This window comes from Coregonus lavaretus (assembly GCF_964263955.1).
Source record: "Coregonus lavaretus genome assembly, chromosome: 20".
NCBI lineage: Eukaryota > Metazoa > Chordata > Actinopteri > Salmoniformes > Salmonidae > Coregonus > Coregonus lavaretus.
The window spans coordinates 41,845,391-41,870,238 of record NC_140007.1 but is presented as its reverse complement, the minus strand read 5'-3'; the positions used below and the strand labels follow the sequence as shown (position 1 = coordinate 41,870,238).

The 24,848-nt window shown below is 46.4% G+C and overlaps 1 protein-coding gene across 1 annotated transcript in view; it reads left to right on the top strand.

The window, feature by feature from the left end:
* LOC311147881 (plexin-B1-like) overlaps positions 1-24,306 on the top strand; it is a gene marked incomplete at both ends in the record, with an annotated part of 33,013 nt that extends 8,707 nt beyond the window's left edge. The window contains 34 exons of the mRNA XM_084184708.1: positions 2,210-2,338; positions 2,751-2,848; positions 3,030-3,162; positions 3,388-3,544; positions 3,663-3,771; positions 3,862-3,970; positions 8,421-9,152; positions 10,627-10,725; positions 10,835-10,957; positions 11,153-11,246; positions 11,341-11,507; positions 11,603-11,754; positions 11,861-11,966; positions 12,087-12,223; positions 12,392-12,568; positions 12,656-12,890; positions 13,126-13,368; positions 13,491-13,667; positions 13,888-14,036; positions 14,306-14,406; positions 14,664-14,881; positions 15,059-15,237; positions 15,379-15,445; positions 15,541-15,687; positions 15,860-16,028; positions 16,222-16,325; positions 16,685-16,769; positions 18,599-18,765; positions 18,897-19,057; positions 20,689-20,836; positions 21,048-21,112; positions 21,431-21,506; positions 21,668-21,742; positions 24,202-24,306. Of these exons, the coding sequence (XP_084040834.1) occupies positions 2,210-2,338; positions 2,751-2,848; positions 3,030-3,162; positions 3,388-3,544; positions 3,663-3,771; positions 3,862-3,970; positions 8,421-9,152; positions 10,627-10,725; positions 10,835-10,957; positions 11,153-11,246; positions 11,341-11,507; positions 11,603-11,754; positions 11,861-11,966; positions 12,087-12,223; positions 12,392-12,568; positions 12,656-12,890; positions 13,126-13,368; positions 13,491-13,667; positions 13,888-14,036; positions 14,306-14,406; positions 14,664-14,881; positions 15,059-15,237; positions 15,379-15,445; positions 15,541-15,687; positions 15,860-16,028; positions 16,222-16,325; positions 16,685-16,769; positions 18,599-18,765; positions 18,897-19,057; positions 20,689-20,836; positions 21,048-21,112; positions 21,431-21,506; positions 21,668-21,742; positions 24,202-24,306 (5,193 nt within the window). The remainder of the gene's footprint in view (positions 1-2,209; positions 2,339-2,750; positions 2,849-3,029; positions 3,163-3,387; positions 3,545-3,662; positions 3,772-3,861; positions 3,971-8,420; positions 9,153-10,626; positions 10,726-10,834; positions 10,958-11,152; positions 11,247-11,340; positions 11,508-11,602; positions 11,755-11,860; positions 11,967-12,086; positions 12,224-12,391; positions 12,569-12,655; positions 12,891-13,125; positions 13,369-13,490; positions 13,668-13,887; positions 14,037-14,305; positions 14,407-14,663; positions 14,882-15,058; positions 15,238-15,378; positions 15,446-15,540; positions 15,688-15,859; positions 16,029-16,221; positions 16,326-16,684; positions 16,770-18,598; positions 18,766-18,896; positions 19,058-20,688; positions 20,837-21,047; positions 21,113-21,430; positions 21,507-21,667; positions 21,743-24,201) is intronic.
* Positions 24,307-24,848: the final 542 nt, after the last annotated feature.

Genomic DNA, 24,848 nt, shown 5'->3' with positions numbered 1-24,848 from the left:
AGTGGATGTTGGGGAGTGGGTCCAGGAGTGGGTGTTAGGGAGTGGGTGTTGGGGAGTGGGTCCAGGAGTGGGTGTTAGGGAGTGGGTCCAGGAGTGGGTCCAGGAGTGGGTGTTAGGGAGTGGGTGTTGGGGAGTGGGTCCAGGAGTGGGTCCAGGAGTGGGTGTTAGGGAGTGGGTGTTGGGGAGTGGGTCCAGGAGTGGGTGTTAGGGAGTGGGTCCAGGAGTGGGTCCAGGAGTGGGTGTTGGGGAGTGGGTCCAGGAGTGGGTCCAGGAGTGGGTGTTGGGGAGTGGGTCCAGGAGTGGGTGTTAGGGAGTGGGTCCAGGAGTGGGTCCAGGAGTGGGTGTTAGGGAGTGGGTGTTGGGGAGTGGGTCCAGGAGTGGGTCCAGGAGTGGGTGTTAGGGAGTGGGTCCAGGAGTGGGTCCAGGAGTGGGTGTTAGGGAGTGGGTGTTGGGGAGTGGGTCCAGGAGTGGGTCCAGGAGTGGGTGTTAGGCACAGTGCAGGTTGCGCATTTATTCAGGTTACCACAGTTTCCCTTTGGGTTTGAGCCTTTGGCTGCCGCAGTTCGTCGATAACGCAGTGTGCAAATGCGCATTATCAAGTCACCGCAGGTGCCCTGTCGTTTTGGACTTGCGGTTCCTTGTGTGAGTTCTGGCATTCCAGACTCCTCAGGTCTTGGTGTGAGCCTTTTTGGAACCGGTAGGGTCTATGGACTTGGGCCGCCGTGATCGATGTTAGGCAGCATTTTGTCCGGGTTATCACAGTTTCCCTGCGGGTTTAAGCCTTGGTCTGCCGTGGCAGCACGCGAGTATACCGTTTCCAGGTTAATGCAGGTTTCCTGTGGGTTTGACCCTCAGGCTGCCGTGGTTCATCGACTCTGGCCGATGCTATGCAGCGTGCGCGTGTGCTTTACCAAGTCACGACAGGTGTTTTGGACTTGAGGTTCCTTGTACGAGTTCTGACATTTCAGGCTTGCAAGGTAAGTATTGTTATTGGGACCGTGTGGTCTTGGGACTTGGGCTGCAGTGGCAGCGTGTCAGTGCGCATAGCCAAGTTGCAGTAGGTTCTGGTTCCCTATATTGGGCTTTGACAGTTTAGGCTTCTCGGGTAAATATTAGGCTTCTGTAACCCCTTTTTGGAGACGGTGGAACCTGTGTATGCTTGGCCTGCCGTGGGACCCCTAGTTTGGTACCCTCTGAGCCGGCTTGGGGGCGTGATAGTATGTCCCCATAGTATGTTATACGACTGAAAGGGAACGTACAGTTATGAATATAACTGCGGTTCCCTGAAGGAGGGAACGAGGTATGACATATTTTGGCCCCGCACCGTCAGGGGGTTTGCACATACAGCACATATAAAACGTACAGTACAGTACAGTACACAGTCAGCACATACAGTACATATAAAACGTACAGTTGTGAATATAACTACTGTTCCCTGAAGGAGGGAACGAGGTACAACATACTATGGGGAGTCCAACGACCAATCCTATTCACCTGAAGCAAACTTAAATTACGCCCAACAGGCCAATGGATGCCGAGCTCGTCCTCGGAAGCCCCGCCTCTCTGGTTATAATACCACAGAATAGCCGCATGTGCACACTCCCTCAAATCGTTTGGAGAAAATAACCTTTCTATTTTATTCAGTTTTGTTCAATTGTATTCTTCATACTATAAAATAATATAAAATCATGCCACGGGAATTCTAAGCAAATCATGTCTGCTAAATGAGCTAGTGTAGCCCACAGCCATTTGGCATAGCTAGATCAGGACCTAACATAAGGACAACTCAGAGTATGCTATTCTGTTCTTCTGAAATAGACTACATTTTCTTCATATCATGCTTCTTTAGACCTGTCTAAAATAAATAATGGATTTATTGTGAAGGTGTAGGCTATATTACATGGATTTATTAGACTTTTTAAAATGTAGATGTTCCAAAGGTCTGCATCAGTGGCTTGTAGGCTATGTGTGGAAGCCAGGGCAGCACTTAACCCTAATTGCTCATGTAAGTCGCTCTGGATAAGAGCGTCTGCTAAATGACTAAAATGTAAATGTAATGCTAAATGTGTTTATGTTAACTACAATTCAATTACAGTGAGACCGACAGTTATTTGCTTGACAATCACTGGCTGACGAAATTTCGTGACCGCCACAGCCCTACTTGGAAATTATTGATAGTTTACGACAGTAACCTTATGCTTCCCTCCAGGTTTTTCTAGGCTCTGGAGGTAGGGTGGAGAAGTACTCCTCCATGATCATCCAGCCCAACTCACCCATCAGCAGTGACCTTCTCCTGGACCAGACGGAGTCCCACATCTACATCATGACCAGCACAATGGTTAGTCTGAGTGGACACCACACAGCAAAACACAGCTCAAACACATCATCACTAGCTACTTGACTCTCCTAATATAGAGCAGGGATTATCAACTACATTCAGCCACAAGCCATTTTTTTTTCTTGAGCTGATGGTTGGGGGGCGGAATGCAGTGAAGTCGATCAAGGGTAGGTACAGATGTGTTTTTGCATTTTGTCTGACCAGCCATTGGCACACTCCCTTTTAGATTAGAAGGCCTTCTCATGAAAAGCAAGTACTATAAAGTGTGTGTGTGTGTGTGTGTGTGGGGGGGGGGGGGGGGGGGGTTAGGGGGCATTTATAAATGATATAACACAATTATAGCACCTCTACAGCTTCATTGTCCATGTATAGTACAGCTGTTCATAAGAAAGGGATGTGGGTAATCTTTCAGGTGGAGAAGCGGCCGGTGGCAGAGTGTGATCACCTGGACTGTCAGTCCTGTCTCTCAACCCGAGACCCTTACTGTGGCTGGTGTGTTCTGGAGGGCAGGTGAGGAAGCACCAACTCACTATTCTAATTCTATACCACAGAGAGTCAAGTTAATAAGAGCTTGAAAATATAGGAAGAGCAAAGGCAAAATGTCAACATTAACTTATGATCACCTTCCCATTTCTTCCTCTCTTTGGACCTGTGTTCCACCCCTCACCCCCATGTCCCCCTGTGATGGCAGGTGTGGCCAGCGTTCCCAGTGCAGTCGGGGGGCTCTGCAGGGCCAATGGCTGTGGAGCTTTGACCAGCAGCAGCAGTGTCTCAGTATCCAATCCTTGAGCCTGTATAACATCAGCCGTGGAGAGGAGACAGACGTAAGACATGAGAAGTGCAAGATACAGTGTTGTTTTGAGCTTGAAATGAAAAAAAAAAGAATACCCTTTGACACCTGTCTGTTTGTCTGTCTGTCCCTCTTTCTCTCTCTCTCTCTCTCTCTCTCTCTCTCTCTCTCTCTCTCTCTCTCTCTCTCTCTCTCTCTCTCTCTCTCTCTCTCTCTCTCTCTCTCTCTCTCTCTCTCTCTCTCTCTCTCTCTCTCTCAGATTGCTGTGTCAGTGAAGGGATTGCCAAGTCTAGTGGAAGGCGAAGCATACAAATGTTTCTACCAGGATGTGGAAAGTCCTGCCACCGTCACAGACACTGGTGTGACCTGCTCTACCCCCGACGCCAGCAGGCTGCCTCTCATTGGCCAGGGAGAAGGTGAGGGACATTGGTGTGAGACCAATAGGACACTACAAAGCAAAATGCAAAATGATTCCTCTCTTATTCTCAATGATCACCAGAGCGAACTATCCTACTACTGTCCTCTCCTCCTCAGACTCAGTCACTGTCCCCCTGTCCCTTCGCTTCCTCAAAGTGACAGTGGCTGCTTGGGAGTTCACCTTCTTTGACTGTGGCGTGGTCCAACAGCTCTCTGGACGCATGCCGTGAGTTAAAATGCTGACATTTTACCGCAATATAATTGTATATTTCTCCCTGTTAACCTCTCACTGTCTCCGTCTTCTCTCTGTTTTCAGGTGCAGAGGTTGTGTGAGCAGCCGCTGGGGCTGTAACTGGTGTATTCACCAGCACTTCTGCACCCCAAACATTTCCTGTGATGAGGGAGTCACAATTTACAACCAACACGTAAGTCCACCTACAGGTTGTCAGTCAGTGCAGTTACAGGACTGCTAGCTGGTACGTACTATATCTACTAACCAGCCTATTCAGGTTTGCTTTGTAGAGAAACTGGTAACTGTCCTAGGTAAGGGGTACAGTGGCTTACGGAAGTATTCACCCCCCTTGGCATTTTTCCTATTTTGTTGCCTTACAAACTGGAATTAGAATTGATTTTTTGGGGGTTTGTATAATTTGATTTACACAACATGCCTACCACTTTGAAGATGCAAAATGTTTTTTATTGTCAAACAAACAAGAAATAAGACAAAAAAACTGAAAACTTGAGCGTGCATAACTATTCACCCAGCCAAAGTCAATACTTTGTAGAGCCACCTTTTGCAGCAATTACAGCTGCAAGTCTCTTGGGGTATGTCTCTGTAAGCTTGGCACATCTAGCCACTGGGATGTTTGCCCATTCTTCAAGGCAAAACTGCCTCAGCTCCTTCAAGTTGGATGGGTTCCGCTGGTATACAGCAATCTTTAAGTCATACCACAGATTCTCAATTGGATTGAGGTCTGGGCTTTGACTAGGCCATTCCAATACATTTAAATGTTTCCCCTTAAACCACTTGAGTGTTGCTTTAGCAGTATGCTTAGGGTCATTGGCCTGCTGGATGGTGAACCTCCGTCCTAGCCTCAAATCTCTGAAAGTGTCACGATCGTCAGGGAGAGACCAAGGCGCAGCGTTGAATGCGAACATTATATATTTATTTAGAATGATCACACGATCAAAACAACAACGATAACGTGACGTCTACAGTATAACACAAACCAAATCAGAACAAGAAACCACAAACACAAAGTGAAAGACAGACAGTTAAATATGGCTCCCAATCAGAGACAACCAGCTGACACTCGTTGCCTCTGATTGGGAGTCACTCAGGCCAACATAGATAGACAACGACTAGAACCTAAACAAAATAAACACCCTGGCTCAACATACGAGAGTCCCCAGAGCCAGGGCGTGACAGTACCCCCCCCCCAAAGGCGCGGACTCCGACCGCGCCAACCAACCACAACAGGGGAGGGACCGGGTGGGCACTCCGCCTCGGCGGCGGATCCGGCTCCGGACATGACCCAGGCACGGGTTGTGCTGGACTGACGACGCGCACCCCTGGCTTGGTGCGTGGAGGAGGAACGGGCCTTACCAGGCTGACGACGCACACCGTAGGCTTGGTGCGTGGAGCAGGGACAGGCCGGACTGGGCTGACGAAGCACACCACTGACTTGGTGCGGGGAGCAGGAACGGGCCGAGCCGGGCTGACGAAGCGCACCACTGTCTTGGTGCGGGGAGCAGGAATGGGCCGGACCGGGCTGACGAAGCGCACCCCTGGCTTGGTGCGGGGAGCAGGAATGGGCCGGACCGGGCTGACGAAGCGCACCCCTGATTTGGTGCGGGGAGCAGGAATGGGCCGGACCGGGCTGACGACGCGCACCACTGACTTGGTGCGGGGAGCAGGAATGGGCCGGACCGGGCTGACGACGCGCACCACTGACTTGGTGCGGGGAGTAGGAATGGGCCGGACCGGGCTGACGACGCGCACCACTGACTTGGTGCGGGGAGCAGGAACGGGCCGCGCCGGGCTGACGAAACGCACCACTGACTTGGTGGGAGTGGCAGGAACAGGCCGGACCGTACTGGGAACACACACCACTGGCCCTACGTGGGGATCAGGAACAGGCCGGACCGGACTGGCAACACACGCCAGTACCTCTCGCCGTGCCTCTACAACCTCCTTCCCCCTGATGACCAGTGACTCCCGTAACCTGGCGGCCTCCTCTGCCAACCCGCTGGACCGCTCTATCGCGGCCTCCTGCTGCCCCGACGTCGTGAGCCCCCCCTTAAAAATGTTCTGGGGGTCTCTCCTCCCCGTGGGCCAGGCCTCCATCGTTCTCGCCCAACTCTCGCTCCTCTGTCTCCAACTCCCGCCATTCAGCTCCTCAATGGGCTTGACCCAGTCGAAGCTCTTCCTCAACTGGTCCCAAGTCCACCCTCTCTGCTCCTCACTAGGCTTGACCCAGTCGAGGTTGCCACGGAGATCTGCTAGCGATGGCTCCTGGACACGCTGCTTGGTCTGGTTTTGGTGGTTTCTTCTGTCACGATCGTCAGGGAGAGACCAAGGCGCAGCGTTGAATGCGAACATTATATATTTATTTAGAATGATCACACGATCAAAACAACAACGATAACGTGACGTCTACAGTATAACACAAACCAAATCAGAACAAGAAACCACAAACACAAAGTGAAAGACAGACAGTTAAATATGGCTCCCAATCAGAGACAACCAGCCGACACTCGTTGCCTCTGATTGGGAGTCACTCAGGCCAACATAGATAGACAACGACTAGAACCTAAACAAAATAAACACCCTGGCTCAACATACGAGAGTCCCCAGAGCCAGGGCGTGACAGAAAGACTGAAACAGGTTTCCCTCAAGAATTTCCCTGTATTTAGCGCCATCCATCATTCCTTCAATTCTGACCAGTTTCCCAGTCCCTGCCGATGAAAAAGATCCCCACAGCATGATGCTGCCACCACCATGCTTCACTGTTGGGATGGTGTTCTCGGGGTGATGAAGAGGTTTGCGCCAGACATAGTGTTTTCCTTGATGGCCAAAGTCTCATCTGACCAGAGTACCTTCTTCCATATGTTTGGGGAGTCTCCCACATGCCTTTTGGCGAACACCAAACGTGTTTGTTTATTTTCTTCTTTAAGCAATGGCTTTTTTCTGGCCACTCTTCCGTAAAGCCCAGCTCTGTGGAGTGTACGGCTTAAAGTGGTCCTATGGACAGATACTCCAATCTCCGCTGTGGAGCTATGCAGCTCCTTCAAGGTTATCTTTGGTCTCTTTGTTGCCTCTCTGATTAATGCCCTTCTTGCCTGGTCCGTGAGTTTTGGTGGGCGTCCCTCTCTTGGCAGGTTTGTTGTGGTGCCATATTCTTTCAATTTTTTAATAATGGATTTAATGGTGCTCCGTGGGATGTTCAAAGTTTCTGATTTTATTTTATAACCCAACCCTGATCTGTACTTCTCCACAACTTGGTCCCTGACCTGTTTGGAGAGCTCCTTGGTCTTCATGGTGCCGCTTGCTTGGTGGTGCCCCTTGCTTAGTGGTGTTGCAGACTCTGGGGCCTTTCAGAACAGGTGTATATATATACTGAGATCATGTGACACTTAGATTGCACACAGGTGGACTTTATTTCACTAATTATATGACCTCTGAAGGTAATTGGCTGCACCAGATCTTATTTAGGGGCTTCATAGCAAAGGGGGTGAATACATATGCACGCACCACTTTTCCATTATTTATTTTGTAGAATTTTTTGAAACAAGTTATTTTTATCATTTCACTTCACCAATTTTGACTATTTTGTGTATGTTCATTACATGAAATCCAAATAAAAATCCATTTAAATTACAGGTTGTAATGCAACACAATAGGAAAAACGGCAAGGGGGATGAATACTTTGCAAGGCACTGTAACTGTTAGTTTATTCATGTCTTGTCGTATTGTCGTTTTGAGTGTTTGCTTTTTTTGTTGTGAACGTTTAGTTTTTTTTGTCAGTCTTATTTGCATATATTTCTTGCCTGTCCTCTCGTTTTACCGTTGTCTCCTTCCTCTCCATCCTCTACCTCCTCTACCTCCTCTCCCTCCTCTCCCCTCATCTAACTCCTCTACCTCCTCTACCTCCTCTCCCCTCCTCATCCTCCTCTACCTCCTCTCCCTCCTCTCTCTCCTCTCCCCTCCTCTCCCTCCTCTACCTCCTCTCCCTCCTCTCCCCTCCTCTACCTCCTCTCCCTCCTCTACCTCCTCTACCTCCTCTCCCTCCTCTCCCCTCCTCTCCCTCCTCTTCCTCATCTCCCTCCTCTACCTCCTCTACCTCCTCTACCTCCTCTACGTCCTCTCTCTCCTTTACCTCCTCTCCCTCCTCTCCCTCCTCTCCATCCTCTACCTCCTCTACCTCCTCTCCCCTTCTCTTCCCTCCTCTCCCCTCCTCTCCCCTCCTCTCCCTCCTCTCCCCTTCACTTCCCTCCTCTCCCTCCTCTCCCCTTCTCTCCCTCTCTCCCTCCTCTCCCCTTCTCTTCCTTCCTCTCCCTCCTCTCCCCCCTCTCCCCTCCTCTCCCTCTCTACCTCCTCTCCCTACTCTCCACTCCTTTTCCTCCTCTCCCTCCTCTCCTTCCTCCTCTCCCCTTCTCTCCCCTCCTCTCCCTCCTCTCCCCTTCTCTCCCCTCCTCTCCCCTCCTCTCCCTTCTCTCCCCTCCTCTCCCTCCTCTCCCCTTCTCTCCCCTCCTCTCCCTCCTCTCCCCTTCTCTCCCCTCCTCTCCCTTCTCACCCCTCCTCTCCCCTCCTCTTCCTCCTCTCCCTCCTCTCCTTTCTCTCCCCTTCTCTGCTCATGTTGTTACTATCTCAAGTTGAAACCACCAACATCCACTCCCCCAGCAACCAAACGATCTGATACTGTCCTGGCTGCTCCAACACTCCCAGCCACAGAGGTATCTGTTAGGACCAATCCCCCAGCTACTCCCCCCACCACCCCCGAGCCGACCGCAGTCCCCACCACCCTCTCACCAACCATCGCCACCACCACACCTTCAACCATACTGGCCACCCAGGCTACCACTGCACTGGAGGTGACAACCAGTCTGCAGGCAGGGGCCATCGCTGGAGAGACCACAGTGGAGGGAGATGGAGACGGGAGTCTCTCCAGGACTAGTGGTGGAACAGGGGAGACAGAGAAGACAACAGTCACCAGGGTTGAGCTGCTAGACTGGCCCAAGGCTCCAGAGACTGTGTCTCCTAGTAGTACTACTGGACTGACAGACACTGGCCTCACTGGGATGGAGCCCTCATTCTCTGACACCACCTCAACCACCTCTAGTGGTGTCCCCCTGTTAGTGGACCTGCCCACTGGCTCTGACAGGGATGATACCCCCCTGGCCCCCTTTGAAGGTACAGCCTCACCCCCCTGGACTAAGAAATGGGACAAGGGGGAGGAAGAGACAAAGATGGACCCTGCAACATCCTCTGCCACAGCGCCCTCTGGAGTTGATGACCCAAACCAGCCCTCTCAATCCTTTACCCTCACACCTGACCTTGAGTCTGAGTCTTCACCAGACTACCAGTCTGACTCCTTTGATCTGCCGGTGAGTGGGCGGGGCGGGGGGCTTTCATTTTCACTGTCAGTCTAGCTGATGCACACAGTACAAGTCATGTGCTTAATCGGATAAGTGCATTTGCATTGTGTGAAATTGGTTACTCTTAATTTGATCCCAAATTCCTACCCTCTTTATTTATGTCATTATATGTCTGATGTGTGTAAACATAGCATCGCCATTATGTTTTGTGTTTTGTGTGTCACTGAAGTTGTCAATTGTCAATGCTTTGGAGCTCAAACCATCCAAAATGGCTGTCTTCAGTTCAAACTAAACATGTTGTTTTTTGTTTACACCTTGTTTGTCAGTGGTTTTTGTTTTACACCTTGTTTGTCAGTGGTTTTTGTTTACGCCTTGTTTGTCAGTGGTTTTTGTTTTACACCTTGTTTGTCAGTGGTTTTTGTTTACGCCTTGTTTGTCAGTGGTTTTTGTTTTACACCTTGTTTGTCAGTGGTTTTTGTTTACGCCTTGTTTGTCAGTGGTTTTTGTTTACGCCTTGTTTGTCAGTGGTTTTTGTTTTACTTCAATCTCATGTTATAGACTTTTAGACTGTAGAGCAGGGTTCTTCAATTCCGGTCCTGGAGGTTCCGAAACACCTCTGTTTTTCATCCTCTCCTTCTAATCAGGGGCTAATTCAGACCTGGGACACCAGGTGAGTGCAATTAACTACCAGGTAGAAATAAAAAACAGAAGTGTTTCGGCCCTCCAGGACCAGAATTGAAGAACCCTGCTGTAGAGCAACATTTTGAAGTGGGATTTGCTTAATTGATCTAACAGTAAATCTGGTTTAAAGCGGCAATTATAATTTAAAACAATAGCAAAGTGTCCCTTTTTCATTAAAAAGCTGATAGTTGGGGCTGGAGATATGCAACCACTCTCAAATTCATAAACATAGCTATGGATGCAAGGACGGACCATCCAAATATAGTTTTAACCATGTTTTGAGGGTATATAGTGTTTGTTTCCATTTACTTTGTTTACAAACATTGGAGTAAAACAAGCTTATAGTTTGGGTTCTGATGGGATACGACAGTTGAATTAAGCTCATGAGGCATTTATAAATTATATTCTTCAAGAATAAAAAGGTACATATCATTAATTTCTAAGTCATAAAATTGATGTAGAAACTGCAGAACGCCCCTTTTAATGACTGAAATTTATGTGACATCACCTGGAGATGAAGGATATTGTTTTCTTTGATGTCCAATGTCCCCTGTGTGTATGTCCTGTAACGTATGTCCTGTAACGTATGTCCTGTAACGTATGTCCTGTAACGTATGTCCTGTAACGTATGTCCTGTAACGTATGTCCTTTACCGTATGTCCTGTAACGTATGTCCTGTAACGTATGTCCTGTAACGTATGTCCTGTAACGTATGTCCTGTAACGTATGTCCTGTAACGTATGTCCTGTAACGTATGTCCTTTACCGTATGTCCTTTAACGTATGTCCTGTAACGTGAGTAGGACTGCCCGTGTGTGGAGAAGGTCGAGGGCTCCTCTCTTCTTCCTGTTAATGTGGAGCGGAAGATCACTCTGGTGGGACTCCACCTTCACCTCTTCCAGGTGGGTGAGGAATTCTGGCTGATGGTTTACTTGACTTTAGGTGCGTGGTGTGTAAAATACGGTCTCTGTGTCCATCTATTGGCGTGTGCATGTATCTGTGTGTGATCAGGATGATGGTCTGGACTATGAGTGTGTCCTGACCATCGAGGGCCGGTCAGTGGTGGTGGAGGCATACGTGGAGCCAGACGACACCCAGCCCTCTCTCTACTTCATCACCTGTCAGCTACACCAGGTCACTCTCTATTCAATATCAGACTATGTGGGATTGCAATTTGAACAGTGTTTATCTGTAGGATGTTTCATGTTTTTTTTTATGAGTGATATTTCAACTATGCAGGCAGACTTATTTTGTCATGTTGTTGCAGTATGCGGGTAGCTATGATTACGTTCACAGCTAAGACTGACTTATTTTGTCATGTTGTTGCAGTATGCCTATACTGCCTTTGCGGAGGAATACAATGCCATGATCAGTGTGAGGAGGAGAGACAACTTTCAGATTGATAGTGCTGACGACCTTCATGGTAGGTTAGAAAGGACAAGAACTATTGATGTAGATCTCATTCAGATTCTGTGCTGTTGTTGGGTTGTTGACTCCTGGTATCCTTTTTGTTCCAGTGACGTTGTTTAACTGCTCTGTGGGCCGGTCAGACTGCAGCCGTTGTCGTACGGCTGATCAGAAGTACGGCTGTGTGTGGTGCGGGGGAGCTCGCTCCAGATGCAGTTACCAGGACTCCTGCACTGAAGAGATCAAACAGTCCTGCCCAGCACCCGTCATCCACTTTGTGAGGCTTGATTTGTGTCATTGTCTTTTCATGTGTTTGCGTCTTCAGACAGTGAAATGGACTCATTTCTTAACTTCTCCATGACTGTGTTGCAGATGGAGCCCGTCTCTGGACCAGTAGAAGGTGGTACTGTGGTGACCATCTCAGGCTCTAATCTGGGACAGAAAGCTGAAGACATCCAGAACTCTGTCACTATAGCTGGTGTCCCCTGCACAGTCATCAACAGCAGATATGAGATCTCCTCAAGGTAATGTTCTTCTCATGCAACAACTTTGATTTCTTCTACCTTCTGTATCTCTAGTTGTATCTGCATTCCGAGTAACAACCTGCTTTAACACTCCATTGTCCTGTAGGATTGTGTGTGAGACCACAGCCAGTAGGGGACAGAAGAGTGGCCAGGCCTCAGTCGAGGTGAGAGGAGGAGGACTTGGATTCTCCGATCAAAGGTTTAGCTTCCAGGTAACTATAGCAGACTTTAAATCCTCTACTAAAATGTTGAACTAGCCGAGTGGACAACACTAGCCGGCAGATTAAGTCTGATAAAGTGTGCTTTTCTAATGCTCTTCCTCTTCTCCTCAGGACCCAGCTCTGATGGAGATAGCCCCTCAGAAGGGGCCCAAGGCCGGGGGCTCTGCGTTGACCATAATGGGCCAGAGCCTGAAGACTGGACACCCCAGTGAGGTCAGCGTGCTGATTGGAGGAGTCCCATGCCTCATGTGAGTATCTTGCATATCTGTAACGTTCAGTCACCAGATCAAACACTGTAAACCAATGGTGTCTGCATGATATGACAGAATTCATCATTCATTTGTCAGTTTCCTCAAAGTCCTGTAATGTTCTGTAGCAGTAGTTGTGATATCTGGTTCAATTCATTCTCTCTCTAGCTCCTCTGAGGTCGTGGATGACCAGATTACATGTATGACTGGTGGCAGCAACAGAACCGGGGAGCATGGAATCACGGTCCGATTTGGTAGAGCAGAGCGCCATCTAGAGGGAGCCAATTACTACTACACCTCAGACCCTAACGTAACCATGGCTACACCCTCCAATAGCTTCCTCAGGTGGGTGGCACACTGTTACTCACAACGCATTGTGTCAGAAATATATATATATCTTTTTTTCTTAAAGTCTTCTCTCTGTGTGTCCAGTGGTGGAAGAATGATCCGTGTGTCCGGACAAAACCTGGATGTAGTGCAGGAGGCCAGAATCCGGGTGACCCTTAGTCCTCTGGAGTCCCTCTCTCCGAGGAAGAGGATGAGGACGAGGAGGAGTAGCAGAGATGGAGAGAGTAGAGTGAGATGTAGAGAAATCCCACTCAAGAGGCAAAGACGGATAGTTCCTGAGCCAGACTGTCCTGAAGACACACTCTGTGTTGTCAAACAGGTCAACTAGAATCCTCTAACATGATGTTCAGTTGTCTCCTGGCTTCCATTGAGGGATAGGCACTCTTTTCTTTGATCATGTTGTGTGATGTATCACCTTTAAAGTTTAAGTTGAGAATCAATCACTGCTTTCTCTAAATATCAAATAGCAAAACATCTATTTTTGCTGCTAAAATATTTGTGCTTGATCTATAAATAAGCTTCTCATCTCCTCTGTCTCATCTCTCCCTCTCCAGTTTGAGACGCGCTGTGCCGTGAGCAGCTCCTCTCTGATTCTGTGCCCTACGCCTGCCGTGGGGACCGAGGCCTGCAATGCCCAGGTCAAGGTGGACTTCCTACTGGATAACCTGCACTTTGACTTCAGCTCTGTGGGCAGCAGGGCTTTCAGCTATGCGCTCAACCCCATCCTAATCCCACTGAACCAGAATGACCCCAGCAAACCCTACCACCACAAACCTGGCAGCATCATCTCTGTGGAGGTCTCTGCCAAACCCCATATCTGCTACCATAAAAGCTTCTGCAACAGTTTTTCAGAGCCTATGAGAGTTGTCTGTTTCCTGTCCAGTTGTCTTTCTCTAATATCATTATTCTTCTTATCCAGGGGGAGAACCTGGACCTGGCCATCTTTAAGGAGGAGGTGGTGGCTCTGATCGGGGAGGGGGTGTGCTCGGTGAAGACCTTGACCCATAACCACCTCTACTGTGAGCCTCCATCCCAGCAGCCCTCAGTGATGGCCAGCAGGAAGCAGGAGGGCATGGATTCTCTCCCTGAGTTCACTGTACGTCCACACTCCTTGGGTCACCATTGTTGAAATTGGAAATCAGAGAGGGCACTTCTTACATTTTGGGGGATAGTCACACCTGTAACTCTGAATATGATGAGTAATGCTGTTGATGGATGATCTAGTGACTATAGTTATGGTGATAGTTGGGGATGAGAAGTATAAAACAGTTCAATCTAATCCTCCCACTCTTAATTCCATTGCTGTCTTGTCCTAGGTCCAGATGGGAAACCTGAACTTCTCCCTTGGCAGAGTGCAGTATGACACCCAGGTCCAGTCCACCTTCCCCCTGGAGGCCCAGGTGTGCGTTGGCGTGGGGTCCTCCATCGTAGCCCTCATCGTCCTCATCATAGTGCTCATATACAGGTGGGTGCCGACACATTTACATTTTAGTCATTTAGCAGACGCTCTTATCCAGAGTGACTTACAGTTAGTGAGTGCATACATTTTTCATACTGGCCCCCCATTGGGAAACGAACCCACAACCCTGGCGTTGCAAGCGCCATGCTCTACCAACTGCGCTACAGCGGACCAGTCACTGTACTCTACCAAGTATAAACCATTTAATCTGTTCAAAGTAATGCTCGGTATATTTGACGTGAGCTCTTCTGTCTGTCCACGTGTCTCTCTGTCAGGAGGAAGAGCAAACAGGCCGTGAGGGACTACAAGAAGGTCCAGATTCAGCTGGAGAATCTGGAGACCGGTGTGAGGGACCGCTGCAAGAAGGAGTTCACAGGTGAGAGAAAGCGCCATAAGCCATAAATTCACATATAAATGTTTATTTCTTTATTTAACTTTTATTTAACCAGTTTAGTCTCTTTGAGATAAACATCTATTTTTCAAGAGAGACCTGGACATAACAGCACCTTATATCACAAATCTTATGGCCTCAAATAAGGAGGGTTTTTCAGGTGTGGGTTACATGTGCTTTTGCTAAAAAGATTCTCACTGTATCTCAATGTGGTTTATTTTCCGCCCTCTTCCTCTGTGTAGACCTGATGACTGAAATGATGGACTGTTCCAGTGACCTGGTGGGTTCTGGTATCCCCTTCCTGGACTACAGGGCGTATGCAGAGCGCATTTTCTTCCCTGGCCACCGGGAGTCGCCACTGAGGCGAGATTTGGACGTGCCGGAGTGCCGTAGACAGACGGTGGAGCAGGGGCTGGTTCAGCTGTCCAACCTCCTCAACAGCAAACTATTCCTCACCACGGTAACCTCAAACGACTCTGAATAATTATGCTGTACAGTTTTGTTTTTTACTGAACTTGAACCAGCTCAATGGAATTTAGACTCTACAGTAATATCATAGTAATATCATAATGCATATATTTAATGCTTCTCTTTCACCGTGTCACTGTTTTGACCCCTTTGTGTCCCTCTCTCCCAGTTCATCCACACCCTGGAGGTGCAGCGGACATTTTCCCCTCGGGACCGGGCTTACGTGGCCTCCCTGCTCACCGTGGCCCTGCATGGGAAGCTGGAGTACTTCACTGACATCCTCAAGACTCTGCTCAACGACCTGGTGGTGCAGTACGTGGCCAAGAACCCGAGACTCATGCTCCGAAGGTGAGGGGGGATGATCACTATGATGTTCTCCTCAGTCTTGGGTAATGACAGTCTTCTTGCGGGGTCTTCTAAAGTCTCTTGTGGATGGGTTTTCTTATCAGTGTCAGACACATTCATGTCAAATATGTTGTCCTGTTTCAGAACTGAATCAGTGGTGGAGAAGCTCCTGACCAACTGGATGTCCATGTGTCTGTTTACCTTCCTGAGGGTGAGTCTCTCAGCCTGCCATGTCCCCATTCACCCCCCTGTGTCTCCTCACTAAAGAGGCAGTTAGAGAACCATGTCTCTGTGCTCTGTTATTAGGACACTGCAGGGGAGTCCTTCTACATGCTGTTCCGAGCAATTAAACACCAGGTGGACAAGGGACCGGTGGACGCCGTGACAGGAAAGGCCAAGTATACACTCAACGACAACAGGCTGCTCCGCGAGGACGTAGAGTACAAAACCCTGGTGAGAGCACAGCACACACAAACCCTGATGTCCCTTTTACCACAAAGACACGTCTACATGCAGGGCTTTATGTTGCATTATGAAGCAGAGGTTAGAAAGGGAGTTGTGCAGCATGGTGAAGTAGTCCTTAGTTTCAGTGTAACAGTATAATGAACCACCATTCACTTTTCAGACGCTGAATGTCCTCATGCCAGCGACAGGCAACGGTGACGTGCCCCAGACGGCTCCTGCCAAGGTGCTGGACTGTGACACCATAACCCAGGTGAAGGAGAAGCTCCTGGAGCAGGCATGGAAGGGCATGTCCTTCTCCCAGAGGCCCCACACAGACACTCTCCACCTGGGTGAGGGTCCCACTACAGCTCTCTCTATTATTCACTGTTCAATCTGAAGAGGTGACATCCTCGTCCATCCTGGCATGCCAGGTAGAAGTGAAGCCAAAGAACATGGTGTCCAGGTTAATGGACATGCTATAGAATTGACAAAGCCAACCGTTATAATTAAATGTTTAATCTTCTGTATTGTGTCCTTGATCAGAGTGGCGTGCGGGCACGGCAGGTCACCTGATCCTGTCTGACGAGGACCTGACGTCGGTGGTGCAGGGCTCCTGGAAACGCCTCAACACCCTGCAGCATTACAAGGTCAGACACAGCAGGCCACACATCCCATCACATTCTATCCCTCCCTATCACCCTTAAAGGGATAGTTCCACATTTTGGCTATTAAGCCCTTTTTTCTACTAGCATGCTAGCTGCTCCTGTAGACTTCATCATTGCGCTAACGCCAGTTAGCAATGCCTCCAGAAACTACAGTCAAACTGCACGCAGAGACATATAAATGGTATCAATGAGATTATCTGACTCTGGGGAAGTAGATAAAAGGGCTATATCACCAAAATGTCTAACTATCCCTTTAACCAGAATTACTAACTACATCACTGTAAAGTCTCCTTTTTGTTACTTTGTTAACTTGATTTTATGATTTCACAAATGGTCTGCAGGTTCCGGATGGAGCCACTGTTGCACTGGTACCCCGGAAGTCCAAACACGTCCATAATGACAGCCATGACTACATTCCTGGAGAGAGTGAGTCTCAACTTACAGTGGGGGAAAAAAGTATTTAGTCAGCCACCAATTGTGCAAGTTCTCCCACTTAAAAAGATGAGAGAGGCCTGTAATTTTCATCATAGGTACACGTCAACTATGACAGACAATTTGAGAAGAAAAAAATCCAGAAAATCACATTGTAGGATTTTTTATGAATTTATTTGCAAATTATGGTGGAAAATAAGTATTTGGTCACCTACAAACAAGCAAGATTTCTGGCTCTCACAGACCTGTAACTTCTTCTTTAAGAGGCTCCTCTGTCCTCCACTCGTTACCTGTATTAATGGCACCTGTTTGAACTTGTTATCAGTATAAAAGACACCTGTCCACAACCTCAAACAGTCACACTCCAAACTCCACTATGGCTAAGACCAAAGAGCTGTCAAAGGACACCAGAAACAAAATTGTAGACCTGCACCAGGCTGGGAAGACTGAATCTGCAATAGTTAAGCAGCTTGGTTTGAAGAAATCAACTGTGGGAGCAATTATTAGGAAATGGAAGACATACAAGACCACTGATAATCTCCCTCGATCTGGGGCTCCACGCAAGATCTCACCCCGTGGGGTCAAAATAATCACAAGAACGGTGAGCAAAAATCCCAGAACCACACGGGGGGACCTAGTGAATGACCTGCAGAGAGCTGGGACCAAAGTAACAAAGCCTACCATCAGTAACACACTACGCCCCCAGGGACTCAAATCCTGCAGTGCCAGACGTGTCCCCCTGCTTAAGCCAGTACATGTCCAGGCCCATCTGAAGTTTGCTAGAGTGCATTTGGATGATCCAGAAGAGGATTGGGAGAATGTCATATGGTCAGATGAAACCAAAATATAACTTTTTGGTAAAAACTCAACTCGTCGTGTTTGGAGGACAAAGAATGCTGAGTTGCATCCAAAGAACACCATACCTACTGTGAAGCATGGCGGTGGAAACATCATGCTTTGGGGCTGTTTTTCTGCAAAGGGACCAGGACGACTGATCCGTGTAAAGGAAATAATTAAGATTTTGAGTGAAAACCTCCTTCCATCAGCAAGGGCATTGAAGACGAAACGTGGCTGGGTCTTTCAGCATAACAATGATCCCAAACACACCGCCCAGGCAACGAAGGAGTGGCTTCGTAAGAAGCATTTCAAGGTCCTGGAGTGGCCTAGCCAGTCTCCAGATCTCAACCCCATAGAAAATCTTTGGAGGGAGTTGAAAGTCCGTGTTGCCCAGCGGCAGCCCCAAAACATCACTGCTCTAGAGGAGATCTGCATGGAGGAATGGGCCAAAATACCAGCAACAGTGTGTGAAAACCTTGTGAAGACTTACAGAAAACGTTTGACCTGTGTCATTGCCAACAAAGGGTATATAACAAAGTATTGAGAAACTTTTGTTATTGACCAAATACTTATTTTCCACCATAATTTGCAAATAAATTCATTGAAAATCCTACAATGTGATTTTCTGGATTTTCTTTTCTAATTTTGTCTGTCATAGTTGACGTGTACCTATGATGAAAATTACAGGCCTCTCTCATCTTTTTAAGTGGGAGAACTTGCACAATTGGTGGCTGACTAAATACTTTTTTTCCCCACTGTATCTATGACACATAACAAGGGCAGCATGGTCATAGGATATTGTTTAGCATCAATACAACAGAGCTACCACATTCAGACAATTCACAAGAGATCATTTTGTTGCGGTGTTGATACTGTGTAACTGCATGTCAACTGCATTGGGGTGACCTTACCTTATATACCTAGACTAGGACAGAGATGGCCTGCAGGGGGCACTGTCTGACCATGTGTGTCCCTCTTTCTGTCAGAGACGCCCATGTTGGACGATGGGGATGAGGGAGGCGTGAAGCTCTGGCACCTGGTGAAAGCCAACGAGGAGCCAGACCTTCCCAAACACAGGCGTGGCAGTCTGAGGGAGAGGGAGAGGGCCAAGGCCATCCCCGAGATCTACCTCACACGCCTACTCTCCATGAAGGTGCCAGAACGCACATGCAACAAACAAGCAATCCCACACACACATAGGCTCAACCACAAACAGTATTTGGAACAATTTACACTCAACATTTGCACATATTTATTCCCATAACTTCCCGCTGTCTCTCCCAGGGCACACTGCAGAAGTTTGTGGATGACTTGTTCACAGTGATCCTGACCACTAACCAGCCAGTTCCCATGGCTGTCAAGTACTTCTTTGACCTGCTGGATGAGCAGGCTCTGCAACACAACATCACAGACTCTGAGACCATCCACATCTGGAAGACTAACAGGTAACAACTCAGTACTACAGTCTCCTGAGTGGCGCAGTGGTCTAAGGCACTGCATCGCAGTGCTAACTGTGCCACTAGAGATCCTGTTTCGAATCCAGGCTCTGTCGCAGCCGGCCGCGACCGGGAGACTCATGGGCGGCGCACAATTGGCCCAGCGTCGTCCAGGGTAGGGGAGGGAATGGCCGGCAGGGATGTAGTTCGATTCCCACGGGGGGCCAGTATAAAAAAAAAAATGTATTCACTAACTGTAAGTCGCTCTGGATAAGAGCGTCTGCTAAATGACGTAAATGTAAATGTACTACTGGTTCATTTGCTTTCAAACACTGAAGTGTTTCCTATCTTTTGTAATAACAGCAACCAATACAGATCAGGGCCTCGTCATTAAAGGAAAGATTCACCCATTTTGAATGTTATATTGTTTTTGTGCATCTCTAAGTGATGTTCTATCGATTCCCTGGGTCATTTCACGTTTTCATGTGTATCTGGGTTTTTGGCGTTCAAGCAGGCAGAAATCTGTCCGGTATTATGTATCACCGTGATTAAGTCGCTCTCACTACACTGGACGTTAATAGGAATACGACTTTTAGGTCGCAAAAACGTCTATCATACATGTCAGATTTCAAAACTGGCCGATGTCATAACTCGGGAGGATATTTTCTCTCAAATGACCCATTGATCATATTTTTGCGAAATTCCTAACTCGAGAAATGTGTAATTTAACAGCGGGTCTAGCACATTTTTCCTATTGGTCTGCCTCTTTAGTCCAGGGTGCATTACATGGTGCCGTTGCCAGAGATATTATAGAAAGGAGATAGCAATCCAATGAATGAAGGAACGTATAACGCCCCACCCAGCAGACTGTCGACCAATCGCGTTCACGTTGTCATGGTGCGTCACACGGTTGCTAAACTAATCGTCACGCAGTCCCTTCTTAAAGTCAATGTATATGTCGAGAAACATGTCTATTTTCCTCTAAAGTACATCATGTCATGATTCCAAAGCTATCCGATACTACAGATAGCAAGTTAATTATCTCACATCTCGGAAAATATTTGTAATGTTGTAGTTCTTGTTGACGAAATTCGTGCTAATGTTTAGCGCTCAATAGACTCCCATTCACTCCTTGTCCCAGAATCGCCCAGAATGCACCATTGACGTAGCATGGGCAACATTCCCCATCTTCTCAAAAGTACATCTGCCGTTGCGAATGTTAAATTCCACTCTGTGAGGCACATTGATCTGCAGGTTGAACATGGTGAGATTGGATACTCCGAAATTGACAGTGCCGTTTGTTTTACATCTAACTGGCTATGTTACATGCTGATATTGTCTTTGGTATTATTGTGTGTAGCTACGTTTGATAGTTTACAAGCCAGCCCATAGAGAGCATTGCATTGTGGGTTTAGTAGTCGATTTGAGCTGCCACAGTTTTACACAATGATATCCCATGTTGCTACCAACGTTATGATAACGCCAAAATGAAACATTTGTTAACAAAAAATATTGTTCTCACATATTAGTGTTAGTTAACACTGTAAATTAAAGGAATTAGTGGTTTTGGGTTGATTTTCCCTTTAAATATAATAACATCTCTCTGCATACAGAGTTCTAATTGTTTGTTTTCCCACCAGTTTACCCCTGAGGTTCTGGATTAACATCCTGAAGAACCCTCAGTTCATCTTTGACGTTCAGGCATCAGACCACGTGGATGCTGTGTTGTCTGTCATAGCCCAGACCTTCATGGACTCCTGTACCATTGCAGAGCACAAGCTGGGCAGGGTGAGGCAAACAAGGAGAGGAGACCTTACTGAGTAGGTTAAGGGCCCAGGGGGAACAGACGGTCTAGCAGAAATGAAGGGAGAGTAGAGATACCAGGGGTTTTTGAATGAAATAAATAATTATAGAGAGAGAGAACGAGAGCATGCACGTTCTCAACACTCATGTAACCGTACTTTGTTTTGAGTAGAACATTTTATTTTTTTCCCTCTAGGACTCTCCTATCAACAAGTTGCTGTATGCCAGAGATATCCCACGGTACAAGCAGATGGTAGAGAGGTGAGAATACAATACGCCAGGCTGTTACCTTCCTGACCCTGGGCAGGGCAGAGAGGGCACAGCCAATCTGTCAGTGCCATGGAGCGGGCTCACTGAGCATGCAGGGCCTCTTCTGGGGAAAGTCTGTCGGTCTGGCAGCACACACCACTACCATAGCTATATAGGGAACTCATGTCAGAAGAATTCTAATGTAGTCATTTGCATGAAATGGATGAATTAGTGTTGTATGAGACGTGTAGCATATGGATTTTATGGAGGGTGCACTAATCTCAGATTTCCATTCCCTCACTACTCCCCCCCACCCCCCTCACTTTTCAGATACTATGCTGACATCAGGCAGACCATTTCTGCCAGTGACCAGGAAATGAATTCTGCTCTTGCAGAACTGTCTCGAGTATGTTACTTTTAAAAATATCTACAACTTGGTACATGTTTTGAGGTTAATTTTGTGCTGTAGGCCTTTTCTGTTTGGCCTTTGGTTGTTTTTGTATAGAGCACGTAGAAGTTGTGAACCAAGAAAGTTTTAGTGAGTATTTCCACCTTCTTTCTTTACAGAATTATGCTGGCGAGGTGAACTACCTTGTGGCCCTGCATGAGCTGTACAAGTACATCAACAAGTACTATGATCAGGTGAGTCCTCCATTTCTATCCATTGAGGCTTTTGAGCCCCTTCCTTGTAATTTCCATTAGATGTTAAGCTAGCTGAGATAAACAAAAGTAATTGTCTATCTTAAAGTAACTGTCCAGTGTTTCCAGATTTCTCTATTATGACCTATAATTAATTACAATATGAGTGAAATAGTTTTCCTTCCAAATAGTTTTAATTAAGTATGTTAAAAAGCAGCGAGTAGACCGCTGAGGATGACACCATGTTCTATGAGGAAATAGCAAGCATTTTTTAAACGGTCTGCTTCAGATATACAAGTTTGAGGTGGGTGTTTTTTTTCTCTCCAATTTATTTGTTGGCCACAAATAAGAGTTTAGGATGAGTCAACAACATTTTTTGGGTATGAGTTTTCATCAATAATGGCTGTTGATGCCGAAAAAGCTTTCGATCGTCTTTCCAGCTGAAATAATACATTTAATAGAAATATTGTATAAATATCCTAAAGCGAAAATACACATGAATAATACATTATCTGATGAAATTGCTTTAGAAAGGGGCACAAGACAGGGATGTCCTCTCTCTCCCCTTCTGTTTGCACTGGCAATTGAACTGCTTGTGGAAAGAATTAGACAGGACAAGTGTAACAGGTATCAGTATTGGTAAAGATGTATATAAACTAAACTTATTTGCAGATGATCTCCTGATAAACCTGACCAATATTGAAAACGAAATATTTAAAATGAACGTGGAAAAAAACTAAATAATGGCAATAGGAAAAAGAAAAAGAATAACTCACTATTTAAAGCAATCCTTCAAGTGGACCACAAAACATTTAAAAATATTTAGGATGCTTAATAAGTGACAATAAACCACAAATATATAAAGATAACTTTATTCCATTACTCAACAATATGAATTCAGATTTAATTAAATGGAATAAAATTCCCAAAAATCTTACAGGTAGAATAAACCTCTTTAGAATGGCATGGCTACCAAAGTTTTTGTATTTTTTTCTGTATTATTTTTGGTAATAGCAATTACCCCACCGAAGACATTCTTTAAAAAAGTATACTCGGTCATAACAGACTTTATATGGGAAAATAAAATTCATAGAATAAAAATGAAAGTTTTACATCTTCCTAAATCTGAGGGAGGTTTTAACCTTCCTGACTTGGAATTCTATCAACTCGTTACCCAAGGCTTTTACTTGCGACATATAGTTGAATGCACTCAAGAGGAACAATGGGTACATATTGAAGATGCGCATGCTCATCCCTATAATCTTTTTACGTGTCTATTTTTGAGGATAAAGCTAAGAACATTAACAACTTCACAGTTAAGAACACTATAACGATATGGAAGAAAATGAAACATATATTTTACCAGAACCAATATCACTCCCTAGAAACACAACCTTATGGAATAATCCTTGGATAGCTTTTCAGAATGAATCAAGAAATTGGCCCACATTGAAACCTAAAGGCATAGAAACCTTAAATGACTTGGTAAGAGGAAATACATGTATTTCCATGACAGAGTTAAAAAGTAATTTTGGACTGACCAATAGTTTCAAATACATATCACGAAATATAAATTTGAAATCTTTTGGACATCAGAGCAACCTTGAGGGAATCTTATTTGAGTCAGAAGAGGATGTTCATATGATAGGAAAGATCTACAAAACCTTGCAGAGAGCATATCCAACTGACAACCTCTTAGAAGAAAATATAAACTATTGGAACCAAGATTTAAAAATAACTGATGTTGGCATAAGATGGAGGGAAAGTTGGAGTATAACTAACGAAATTACAGTTAACGAAAATGTACGCTCCGGTATAAATTCATGTATAGAATTTATTATACAAGAGACAAAATTCACAAACTCTACAGCACAACGGCAGAGTCACGTCTCAAGTGTAAAACTAATAATGACTCAATAATCCATGCTTTTTGGGAACGCTATAAAGTTCGGAAGTTGTGGGAGAAGCTAGAAAGTTGGCTGTCAGAAGTATTACAATATAAACTTACTTTTAATCCATCTGTCTGCATATTTTCAAGACATGACATATGGGGGTGTAGTGAGATACCCAGTGGGCTGGACGATTCTTTTCTCATTACTCATTTTGAAAAAACGTATTTTACTAAAAACTTGGAAGTCAATCAATCTGCCATCATTGACACAATGGAAAAATGGAATGATTTAATATTTAAATATTGCAATAGCATGGGCGACTGAGAAAAACAAATTGGTCAAATTTAAGACCAAGTGGCAAACAATAATGCGCTAGGGATGGGGGTGTGAGCAGGCGGGTCTGGACAGATGAGATGTAGTAATTGTTTCTATGTGTCTGTAAATTGTCGTTCGTATGAGTTTGTTTTGGAATGTAAAAAAAGAAAGAAAGAAAAGGAAAAATAAAACCTAATAAAAAAAGGTGTGATTTTCACTGGACAGTTACCTTTTATTGGTACTCTCTCCTCCCAGATCATCACTGCTCTAGAGGAGGATCCTACAGCTCAGAAGATGCAGCTGGGATACAGGCTCCAGCAGATCTCGGCTGCCGTGGAGAATAAAGTCACTGACCTATGATGACAGAGTGGCCCTGAGACAGAGGACAGGCCACAACACTGAGATGACAGAGTGGCCCTGAGACAGGGCGACACTGAGGAAAAGACAGCTGCTGAGAGGGGTAGTCCCAAATGAAAGGAATGTGTGAAAAGGAGGAAGACAGTGAAAGGAACATACAGGGTGTGATTTCATACAGGGTGGGATTTCCCTCTCCTTTTTGGTGGACTGAAAGAAGGAAGAAGGCACTCAATAGCCACATCCTCGTGGAGTTCCTGATCATAGATTCTCCTGATGAGCTGCACAGGACATTTACATGGCAACCTGACTACATTTACCCGCTGCTGCTCAGTGTGTAGATACATAGACACTATCCTGAGTAAGTAAGCAAAGCCCTGTTGAACTCTCTGCATGGCTGCAGAGTCTCTGCAACAGGAAGTCAGTCTTACTGGGAGGAAATTGATATATGAAGCTTACAGCACTGGAGATAGTTGAATAGCAGTTAGTGCATTGACGCTATTGTCATCGAGTGCCTCCTGTTTCCTTGAGTCACGTTTTCTTGCGTT